At 41.6% G+C, this 12310-nt stretch overlaps 1 protein-coding gene across 1 annotated transcript in view; it reads left to right on the top strand.

Moving 5' to 3' along the window:
• PPM1D (protein phosphatase, Mg2+/Mn2+ dependent, 1D) overlaps positions 1-12310 on the top strand; it is a gene marked incomplete at its 5' end in the record, with an annotated part of 61285 nt that continues 48975 nt past the window's right edge. Inside the window, one exon of the mRNA XM_010861714.1 lies at positions 1-127. Within this exon, the coding sequence (XP_010860016.1) occupies positions 1-127 (127 nt within the window). The remainder of the gene's footprint in view (positions 128-12310) is intronic.

Here is a 12310-nt window from a genome sequence, read left to right on the forward strand (position 1 = left end):
GCCCGCGAGCACCTGTGGGGTTTCATTAAGAAGCAGAGGGGCTTCACGTCGTCCGAGCCGGCGAAGGTGTGCGCGGCCATCCGCAAAGGCTTCCTCGCCTGTCATCTCGCCATGTGGAAGAAGCTGGGTGAGTTCCCCGGCTTGCCGCGGCCTCCCCCCTCCTCTTCTCCGGGCAGTTCGGGGCTTTCTGTCGCGCCAGCCCCGCGAGCCCCCCAACCCGCGGCCACCGAGAGCATTCGGTGTGTCCATCGACGGGAGGGCAGACTCCAGGGTCTCTCAGCGCACTTTCCAGGATGGGGGGCTCCGGGCAAAGGAAAGTGGCTTTTCGGAAGGAGAGGGTTGGGGTCTCCTTTCAGACATCCCTCGCTTTATTTCCACCCCCCGACCCCGGCCGGGATCGGTGGGGAGGCTTCCCCTCGTCCCTTCGCTACTCCACTCTGATGGCAGCCAGCGGGTAAGCGTGTTTGAAACCTGGCGCCAGATTTTGGCCTAAAGATGCACTGAAGACGTGTTGCTACCCAGGACGCGCGAAGGAAGCGGGAGATGGCGAAAAAAAAAAAAGAGTATCTCCTTCGAATCTGTCATAATTTTGCTCTTGAAGGACTTGTTCCTATCGGTGGCCTCCTACCGGCGGTGTCAGGCCTCCAAAATTGACCCCGGGTGGCTGGTAGTTGGAGTAAGCTGTTGGCTATAGTAGAGAGGCTAAAAAGTTATCATCCAGCGACTTAGTCTTGGGAAAGAATTCGGTATGGTGATCATGAAATGTTTCTAGGATCTTTATGCTTGTACGGCTTATGAAAAATAAAAGCGTGGAATGGGTTCTTACCACTTAAACTGGCCCCGTTAGCGGGATGTGTTAAATTCAGTTTAGGGCTTTTCAAAAGCGCACTTTTATATTTTTTAGCCCTGTGGTACTTGCCTTAGCTAATTGATGTCAGAGAGTTCTCAACAGTTCCCACGTAAAAGTGCTTGTAAATTGTAGATACCCGTCAAAGTAGGAAGAGATAAGGAATTACTGATGTGCCAAAAGGAATTGGAGACCCTAATTTCTAAAAATTCGATGTAGTTGTAGTTTCATCGAAGCTTTGAATGTGTTCTAAAGCAGCCGATGTTTCTGTACCCAACCTGTGTTATCATACAGAGTTGTAGGTGCTTAGGCATTGCTGTGAATGAATGGCATGAATCTTTTTTTAGAGAAAACACAATACCACTTCAGTTACTTAAGAAAGTCCTCTTGTTTAAGGTAGCATAATGTTGCTTTATTTTCAGTAGAGGAACAGAGACATAGAGAAGAGTGTAAAGGTTAATCAAATACAGAACATTTTTAAAAGGTATTGTCATGGAGTTGTGGACTAGCTTCTTTCAAAGTCTGTTTTCTGTTTGCCTGGATTTCTGCCAAGAATTGTTTGATTGACTCATAGAACCTCCAGTCCGCCTGTGGGAGGCTGTTTCATCCAATCCCAGAGGCCCCTATTATGGATTTGTTTTGTTTTTGTGTAGGCAGAGCACAGCTGAAAGCACCAGCAGCATATTCCAGAAATTTGTCATTTCATTGCTTGTAGGGCAAGTGGGAGTGGACAGCAAGACAAGATAGAGGAAAATTAGACACAGAGAACATTTAGAGTCCTGTGTATTTTGGAGCACACTTGGAGCAACATAAATTTGCCATGTGTTTTCACTGAAAGGATAAAATATAAACCCTGTTACTTGAACATTTTTTAATAAAGCAGAAATCCTGCTGTTAAATGTGAATGTGTATGTCTTTTGACATGTATGTACTTTTTGAACGAAGATTTATACACCAAATGTTAAAGCTTACTTTGTTCCCACAGTTAGCCTTATACTCCACCATCAAAACTTGCAAAAAAAAAGAGTAGGCTACATAAATGGAAGTCTTGACAGTCTTCCTGTGTGTCAGGCTACAGTAGTGGTTCTCAAACTTTTTGCTCTCAGAACCCTTTGTACTCAAATGATTCAGGGTTCTAAGCAGCTTTTGTTTATGTGAGCTACATCTATCATATTTTACTGTATGAGAAGTTAAAACTGAGAAATTTAGGGGCTTCCCTGGTGTTCCAGTGGTTAAGAATCTGCACTGTAGTGCAAGGGACGCCAGTTCCATCCCTGGTCTGGGGAGATCCCCCTTAGTTGCCATGGAACAGCTAAGCCTGGGAGCCATAACTACCTGAGCCCCTGTGCTGCAGCTACTGGAGCCTGGATGCCTAGAGCCCGGGCTCTGCTGCAATGAGAAACCCAAGAACTGCAATGAAGAATAGCTCCCTGTCTCTGCAACTAGAGAAAGCCCACATGCAGCAACAGAGACCCACCGCAGCCAAAAAACAAACAAATAAATCTTTAAAAAAAAAAGAGAAATTAATGAAATTTAACCTATTAAAAATAAGCTTATTGTGTGTTGACATTTTAAAGTGAAAAATCACTTTTCCCCCTAAAATAAATATTGAAATAAATATTCTAATCTTTTGCCCATTTTTTGTTTCTTTGAGTTTTGAGAGATCTTAATACATTCTGAATACAAGACATTAATTAGATATACAATGCAAAAACATTTTCTCCCAGTCTGCACCTTGTCTTTTCATTATTTTAGCATTGTTTTTTAAAGAGAAAATTTTAATTTCAATTAAATCAAATTTATCAAGTTGCTATATATGGCAGTCTCACACACATATGTAGTAGAAAAAGGGAGGAATAGTTTGTCTTTTCAGATAATAGTGGATATTCCACCCCAAAGTGGTAGTTTCTTAAGATTAGTCAAAGTGGAATCTGAAACATCATCAATAAACTTTTCTATTTTAACAGTAAGAGCCATTGGTTTCTCTTGCACTTTGAATCAGCTTTTTACCCACATGTGTTCTTGTGGCATGTACATGAGTCATTTGGAAAATAATGGTTCACTGAATTATGTAGATCTTCCAGGTATTGATGCATTTCATTATAGAATACCCACATTTGTTACTATCACTGATCACATTGGAGAAGTCTTAAGATTGGGAAGTTACCAAGTTTATTGTCATCACTACCAGGTAGTGGACACATATATTCTAAAATAGGAGATTTGGGGACATCCCTGCTGGTCCAGTGGTTATGAATCTGCCTTACAATGCAGGGGACTCAGGTTCCATCCCTGGTAGGGGAACTAAGATCCCACATGCCACTGAGCTACTGAGCCTGCATGCCACAACTAGAGAGGACATGCCCCGTGAGGAAAGATCCCATGTGACGCAACAAAGATCCCGAGTGTTGCAACTAACGCCCAATGCAGCCAAATAAATACGAGGTTTTAAGCAGCAGTTCTAAGTTTATCACTGGCAACAAATACTGTCAGCTTTTCTTGAAAAACTTCATTTTGAAAAAAATGTATGCCAGATGCCCAAGTCTTTCTTTTTTTTTGGCTGTGCCTTGTGGCTTGCAGCATCTCAGTGTCCTGACCAGGGACACAGCAGTGAAAGGTCACAGACCTGGGACTTCCCTAGTGGTCCAGTGGCTAAGTGCCTTCCCAGTGCACGGGGCCCAGGTTTGATCCCTGATTGGGGAACTAGATTGCACATGCCAAAAACTATGTTCTGGAGACTAAAAAAGATTCCGTATGCTACACTGAAGAGTAAAAATCCCATGTGCTTCTACTAAGACTTGGAGTGAAAGTGTGAAAGTTGCTCAGTGTCCGACTCTTTGCGACCCCATGGACTGTATAGTCCATGAAATTCTCCAGGCCAGGATACTGGAGTGGGTAGCCTTTCCCTTCTCCAGGGGATCTTCCTAACCCAGGGATCGAACCCAGGTCTCCCATATTCCAGGCAGATTCTTTACCAGCTGAACCACAAGGGAAGCCCAAGAATACTTATCAGTCTTTCAAGTAAAAATGATGGTCTGTGAAAATTGTAGCTACTTCTTTCCATCATTCACTCAATCACAAGTGCTTTCCCTCTTCATAGCCATACTATGCAACAGAAGCCTTTTATGCACCTCCCCTCTTATTTTACAGAAGGTTGAAGACATGTATTCGTGGGTGGAGGTTTAATAAAATTAATTTTTATTGCATCATCAAGGACATTCATAAGTTAAACTGGTTTCCCCCCTTTTTTTTTTTTGCCAACTGAGCCACAAGGGAAGTCTTCCCTTTTCTTTTTTTAAACTGGAAGTGAGTGGTTATGTTTTGCTGACTTTGAGGCACGTGGGGTCTTTATTTTCCCAATCAGAGATCAAATCCAACCCCCTGCACTGGAAGTGCAGAGTCAACCACTGGACTGCCAGGGAAGTCCCTGGTTATAGTGCATATAGGACCACTAGTCGAAGAAGGCAATGGCATCCCACTCCAGTACTCGTGCCTGGAGAATCCCACGGACGGGGGAGCCTGGTGGCCTGCCGTCTATGGGGTCGCACAGAGTTGGACACGACTGAAGTGACTTAGCAGCAGCAGCAGGATCCACTAGTTCACTTTGGTACCCCTGCCTTGCTTCCTGCTAAGGCAACAGCAGTTTTACTAGCCACTGCTTTTCAACCATCAGTACAGATATCAACACAGTGAAAAGGGCGAATAAACTTAGAAGTATTATGAAAATGGTTTTGATCTGGTGGAATCCCTGTAAAGATGATTCGCAGCATTGTGAGATAACTGCTGTGTTTTGTCTGTTTCTCGGCTAAACCTTGGGGTCTTCGGGAGCAGAGATACTGCCTTACACATCTTATAGTTAATCTTTTAGGGCTGACCATGCAATTCCTTGCCCAAAGTGACTGCTAGTTTAGTTGAATTTCTTTGGGTGTGGTGGTTAAATTGGTGTTTTTACCTTTTTTTTAATTAAAAAATTTCCCCCTTTAAAAATGATAATGTGTTTGCATACAATTTACCATTTTAGCCAGGTTTAGGTGTATAATTCAGTGGCATTAAGTATATTCATAGGATTGTGCAACAATCACTACTCTACATTTTCAGAACTCATCCATTATCCAAACGGAAATTCAGTACTCATTAAACAGTAATTTCCCATTATCCTCTTCTCCAGCCCTGGTAAGCCTCTATTTTACTTCCAGTTGCTGTTCACCTCTTCTAGCTACCTCATATAAGCAGAACCATACCACATTTGCCCTTTTTGAATTTTATTTCATTTAGCATGATGTCTTTAAGGTTTGTCCAAATTGTAGCATGTGTCAGAATTTTCTTCCTTTTTAAGGCTGAATGATACTCCACTGTATATACACACCACAGTTTATCCATTCATCTGTTGATATTTGGGTTGTTTCCATCTTTTAATGCTGCTATGAACTTGAGTGTAGAAGTGCCTGTTAGATTCTCTGTTTTCAGTTCTTTGGGGTCTAAACCTGGAAGTGGACTGGCTGGGTCATTTGGTAATTCTGTGTTTAACTTTCTGAGCAATCACCAAACTGTCTTCACAGCAGTCGTACTGTTTGACATTGCCACTAGCAGTTCTCCAAGGGTCCTGATATCTCCCTATTCTTGCCACCATTTGATATTTTTCTTTTCTTAAAAAATAATAGCCATACCAGTGGGTGGAGAGGGCTTTCTTATATTTTTAAAGAATGCCTTCTTTGTCTTCCTGCACCACACCCTCTTATATTTTTTGGCCACTTCTGACCTGCAACGTCTTGGTTTCTCAATCTGGGATGGATCTCACACCCCCTTCAGCAGAGGGTGGAGTCTTAACCACTGGACCGCCTGTGAAGTCCCCTAAGGCCTTCTTCATTTATTTAATTACCATTAAGGTTGACCTCTCTAGCATTGTTCAAGTGCTTATATACCCTTGCCAAATTTACAAAGGAAAACTTGAATTATCTAAAAATTTTTATATGACTTACTTTTGTCTTGAGGCAGAGGGACTTGATAAATATAGCATAGAGTGAGAGAGAATGTGAATATATCCTTTTTGTTTTCTTTTGGCCATGCCATGTGGCTTGTGGGGTCTTAGTTCTTCAACCAGGGATTGAACCTGGGCCCCCAGCAGTGGGAACCTTGGAGTCCTAATCACTGGACTGCTAGGGAATTCCCAACATATCCTCTTTTTGAAATGTATTTATTTTGGCTGTGCTGGGTCTTGTTGGGGCTCATGGCCTCTGGAGCACACAGACTGAGTAGCACAGGCCTAGTTGCAGTGTGTGGGACTTTAATTCCCCCACCAGGGATTGAACCCAGGCCCCCAGCATTGGGAGCATGGAGTCTTATCCATTGGACTACCAGGGAAGTCCCAACATATTCTTTTAAATTTTTTTTTCATTTTATTATTACTTCTTGATCTTAAGTTACAGTATATGTCTAATTTATTTATGTTCCTATGTGTGGATTTACTGTTTCTGTGTTATGCTTATGTTCTAAGAAATAATGTTTCAAAGTTTATATGTACTTTTTTGTAGGTTTATTCATTTGAAATAATGTTCTTATTATCCTTTCTAATGCCACTGCAAATGACCTTCAAGAGAATATCACAAAATTAAATGATGGGATGGCTTTTATGATTCAACACTCTCAGAAACTTTTTAAAGCGATGGCACCCCACTCCAGTACTCTTGCCTGGAAAATCCCATGGACAGAGGAGCCTGGTGGGCTGCAGTCCATGGGGTTGCAAAGAGTCAGACACGACTGAGCGACTTCACTTTCACTTTCCACTTTCATGCATTGGAGAAGGAAATGGCAACCCACTCCAGTGTTCTTGCCTGGAGAAACCCAGGGACGGGGGAGCCTGGTGGGCTGCCGTCTATGGGGTCGCACAGAGTTGGACACGACTGAAGCGACTTAGGAGTAGCACTTTGATAGTTCAGAGAAGTTAGTGAACAACATGCAGCTTTTATTCCTTTGAATCATAGTTCATTGACTTACGTTATCAAGAGAACCATTAGAAAGGTAACAACACACACTTGAAATGAATGAAGTGTGATCTCTGATGTGATTACAGGAAATTTGCCACAGTATTTGTAAAGGACGATGAAATACGGGAAGTTTTTTTTTAAATTTGTTCAACTGAAAATCAGAGCATTTACTTAAAAGAATATGGCCAAAGGAATGAATTATGAAGAAACCGGTCTTAACCTAAATTGTTGATTCTGTGTTTGGCAGATAGTTTTCATTATCTTAAATTCAAAGACAGAAACAGAGATGGACAAATGCAGAAGAGGGGCAGAAGGGGTAAAGGGAAACAAGAGAAAGCCAGATAGAACTGGAAAGTGTTTATCGCTCTGTTGTGTCCTACTCTTTTTGACCACATGGACTGTAGCCCACCAGGCTCCTCTGACCATGGCATTCTCCAGGCAAGAATGCTGGAGTGGGTTGCCATTCCCTTCTCTAGGGCATCTTCCAGACCCAGGGATTGAGCCTGGGTCTCCTGTATTGCAGGCAGATTCTTTACCATCTGAGCCACCAGAATCTTCCCCAAATTTGAAGAAAACTTTTTTAAATCATGGAATTTAAGCTTGTTATCATTAGTTTCATATTTTTCAGTTTTTAGTATCAAGGACCTTCGTTGTCTCGCTCATCACATGTGCTGAATGAATTTGCCGTATTTATCAAGTACTGATTTTTTCTATTTTTGTTAATCATTCATTACTTTCCATCAGTATTAGATAATCTCTGCTGCCGCATGTTGTTGCATGTAGTTCATTCCTTTTTTTCCTTCTTGCTGAGTGGTATTCCATTGTCTAGATATACCACAGTTTGTTTATCCATTCACCCATTGATAGGCATTTGGATTGTCCACAGCTTTTACCTGTTATGAATAAAGCTGATGTAAAGCCTTTCTTTACAAGAATGAATGTAGAAAGAATGATGGAACTAGAAAATTTCATTTGGTAACCATCATAATTGTTGATTCAGCCAAGAAACATCAATAAATACTAAAACTAGTAGGTAAAACTTGGAGGAACAGAATTGCTGTAATGAGTTCCCTAGGGGGCGGTTAGCACACATTGGATGTCTTAAAAACAACATAAATTTATTCTCTCGTGGTTCTGGAGGCCAGAAGTCTGAAATCCAGGTGTCAGTAGGGTTGATCCCCTTTTGGAGGCTCTGAGGGTGAATCTGTTCCATCCTCTCCTCTAAGTTCTGGTGTCTGGCAGCAATTTTTGGCATTTCTTGGCTTGTTCAGTGTCCCCTGTGTTTATATCACCTGTATCTTCTCCCCTTCTGTCTTAAGGACACTTGTCTTTGGATTTAGGACCCACTCTAATCTGACTGATCGCTTCTTAAGATCTTTAACCTAATTACATTTGCAAAGATCCTTTTCCCAAATTAGGTCACATTCACAGCTTCTGGGTGGGCATATCTTTTATTGGTGTTGGGTGGGGGCACCATTCAATTCACTCCAAAGGATATTTATGTTGTCTCAGATAATCTCCCTGTGAAACATATTAATTACAAAAAGAAAAAGATTATAGGGAGAAACCTGGCAGACACCACCTTAATTGAGTGATTCAAGAGTAGCATCACTTTACATGGGACAAATTGAAATTGTATACTGCCTGCAGGGAGATGATCATATTTCTGTGATGTTCCTGCCAAAAATGCATAATCTGGTTACAAACATGAGGAAACATGAAACAAACCCAAACTGAGAGACATTCTTGAAATGACTGGCCAAGTGTTCCTAAAAAGCATCGAGGAAACACTGAGGTTCCAAGTTGGAAGTGACTAAAGATACATGCTAAGCAAATGTAACAAGGGGGTCCTGAATTTTACCTTTTATTATAAAGCATATTGTTAGGCTAGTTGATGAAAATGAGTGAGATCTGTGATTAAGTGGTAGTATGCTATCAATGTTAATTTCCTGATTCTGATGGTATAGGAATTAGGGCTTTTCCGGTGCTTATATTGCCATTCTGTTCCTCAAATTTCACCCTCCAGGCAAGGAATCCTCCTGTAATGCAGGAAATGCAGAGACTCGGGTTCGATCCCTGGGTCTGGAAGAATCCTGGAAAAGGAAATGGCAAAACCATTCCAGTATTGTTGCCTGGGAAATTCCATGGACAGAGGAGCCTGGCAGGCTACAGTCCATGGGGTCGCTGAGTTGGACCTGACTGAGAGACAGGAATTAGATACTATACACAGAAATTAGATACTATAATAGTATTTGGGAGTGATGGTATATTTTGTTGGTGGTTGACTTTCTACTGGTTCAAGAAAAAAGTTCTTTGGATTTTTCCTGAGGGGGCGGGGAAGTAAACCTGAAGAAGCAGGTGTCCGATCGGAAGAGGATCCAGGTAGCTGTTTCATCAGAGCCCTGCAGTTGGATGCATACCAGATAACCAAGGCTGTGTTTATTTGTTTCAGTAAAGAGGATAAATCAAAACTGCAGCAACATTTGGCATCATCATTTGATTATAATCCCCTGTCATTTTCTAAGAGCTGTCAGACTTTTGCTGTAGTCAAACTATATCAGATCATCCCCTCTGCTCATGCTTTAATGGTGACACAAATCTTTGTGGTTCTTTGGGAGATGTGATAATGCTTTTAACTTGCTGTTTTGGAAGAGAGTGCTATTGGTGGTCTTGCACTTGACCTTTTCAACCATTAATAGACTTTCTGACCAATTACTAAAGAACCATGAGAGGAAGCTGTTAGTTTCTGAGGTTATTTGGGGACCAAAAGCTGTGGGATAGGTTTGGGATTCCAGTGGGTCTCAGGTAGACTGGATTGAAAGTCTTTTTAGAACCTGACCTCCATGGGCCTTAGCTCTTATATATCAGTGGACTGAGGCTGTATTCTGTAGCTCCAGAATTTTTAACTTAGAGCTGTTGTTCAGTAGTTACTCAATGTTGTGGGCATCTCCTTTACCTCCGTGTTTAGCTGCGTGTGAGAATGGCCACATACTACTTTGAAGATGGTTAACAGTTCTTTAAACTTGGAAGGTTGTTTTGTTTCTTGTTTTTTGTTGAAAGACCATTCTGGAGATCCAGTTTTGCTTCTCTCCTGTTGTCAGTGAAGTAACCATACCAGATTTTCTTTGGGTAATTAACTGCTCTCATCTGATCTCCATCATCTCAGGATTTTCCCACCCACAGAAATCAGGAGACCCATTTTCATGGCAGCCTCTTCCCTTAGTATTTCTTGCTCAGAGAGAAAAGTCAGTAAAATGTGTTTAAAAGATTTTGGTGTACCATATATAAAATAGATTAACAGTAAGCATATCTGTATAGCACAGTGAATGCATTCAATGTCTTGTAATAACCAATAGTGTAAAAGAATAAAAAGAATATATAGGAACTTCTTTGGTAGTCCAGTGTCAAAGACTCCAAGCTCCCAGTGCAAGAGGCCTGGTTCGATTCCTGGTCAGGGAAGTAAGACCCTACATGCCACACAGTGTATCCAAAAAGAAAGAAAGAAAAAAAATATAAAAAGAGGTATAACCGAATAATTACTTTGCTGAATACCTGAAACTAACACAATATTGTAAATCAGCTATACTTCAATTAAAAAAAGGTTTTGGTGTTTACTTAATTAGTTCTTTAAGTATTGAAGTTGAAGAGAGTCTTTTCAGGTTTTCTTGGGGTGGATAAGTGGGATGCATATTCATACAATAGATTTAGTCTAAGGTCCCTATTTCCCTAAATCTTTGAATTGTTTCCTTTATGTCATTGTGTTTGTTTTCTGGAACTTCCATAATAAAGTACCAAAAATTGGTTGACTTAACAGAAGTCTCTTGTCTTAGAGGTCTGGAGGCCCAAGTGCAAAATCGGGATTCCGGCTGGGCCGCGCCGTTTCTGTCTTCTGCCAGCTCTCAGAGGAAATCCCTTACCTCTTCTAGCTTCATGTTTACCAGGAATTCTTGGCACTCCCTGGCTTGTAGAAGCCTCCCTCTAGTCAAACGACTCTTTCCCTTATGTGTTCAACATCTTTTCTCTGTGTGTTTGTCTGTCTCTATATTCGTATTTCCCCTTTCTGTAAGAACGCTGGATTAGAGCCCGCCCTCACGACACTTTTAACTTGACGGTCTCTGTAAAGACCCTCTTTCCGAGTAAGAGCATGTTCTGAGGTACTGAGTATTAGGATTTCAGCATATCTTTTTTGGAATGACACAGTCCAGCTCCTTGAGAGTCATGTCAAATTGTTTGTTGTTTCTCAGTCATGGAATCTTAGGCCAGAGTTAGATCTGTGTTTGCAGTTTTATTACCGTAATTCTAAGCTAGTATGCTCACTGTAGACTTTCCACTTACTGTTCATTGATACATTCAGCCCTGTCTCACCACTGGTTACTACTTGGAATATGAACAAGAGACTCAATGTCTTCTACCCCTTATTGGTTCCGTAACTAATTGACATTTTTCTGAGACTTAGTTGCCTGCAGCCTACTCTGTGGTACTGGTTTTGTGTTACTATTCTTTGAAAACAACACAGTGACTCAGTCTACGATGAGGAGGGAAAAGAGCATGGGAGTTTATTAGAAGGATGTTAGGCAGCTCACAGAATCAGACTAAAGGCTAAACCAGGTTTCACAGTGGACAGAAGCCGGGATCTCTGGGGCTCTAGGTGATAGGAACTAGTGGATATTCATTGAAAAGTTTTAGTTTCTGGGGTGAATCAGCTCCAAAAGTTGGCTCTATGCCTTTCTATCTAAAGATGCAAATATATGAAAGAGTGACACAGGTCATTTGCCTACACCTAGGCCAGGAGCAAGCAGGTTTTCAGTTCCATTCCTAAAGCCTGCATGCAGTGGAGGCTGTGAACTCCAGAACAAAACTGGGATGCTAGTATTAGAAGCGGGAATGTGTGTTAGACACATGTGTACTGTATTTTAATACTGTCAGTAAAGGCTAAAGTAAAAGCAACATCAGGGCTTCCCTGGTGCCTCAGTGGTAAAGTGTCTGCCTACCAATGCAGGAGATGTGGGTTTGATCCCTGGTCTGGGAAGATCCCCTGGAGAAGGAAATGGCAACTCACTTCAGTATTTTTGCCCAGGAAATCCCATGGACAGAGGAGCCTGGTGGGCTACAGACCATGGGCTCGCAGAAGAGTTGGACACGACTTAGTGACTAAACAACGACAAAAGCAACGTAGCCTTTTCCTCCATTCGGATATTTCCTCAGGAAAAAAAAATTCCGAAAGCTGAATTATTTGGTTGAAGAATATGTTTTATCTTTTGACGACTCTTGGTACATGTTTTTCAAATTGCTTCCTGAAGGCTTTTACTGTTCTGTACTACTTTGACATTAGAATGCTGTAAAAATCCTTAGTGCAGTGATTAGGACTCTGTTGAATTGCCTGGGTTTAAATCCCAGTTTCTCCATTTACTGCCTGTGTGACCTGAGTATCCTCATCTTTAAAATAGAATCAAGATAGTACCCACCTCGGACTTACCTG

The sequence above is a fragment of the Bison bison genome, unplaced genomic scaffold (assembly GCF_000754665.1).
Source record: "Bison bison bison isolate TAMUID 2011002044 unplaced genomic scaffold, Bison_UMD1.0 scf7180017864472, whole genome shotgun sequence".
In the NCBI taxonomy this organism is placed as follows: Eukaryota; Metazoa; Chordata; class Mammalia; order Artiodactyla; family Bovidae; genus Bison; species Bison bison.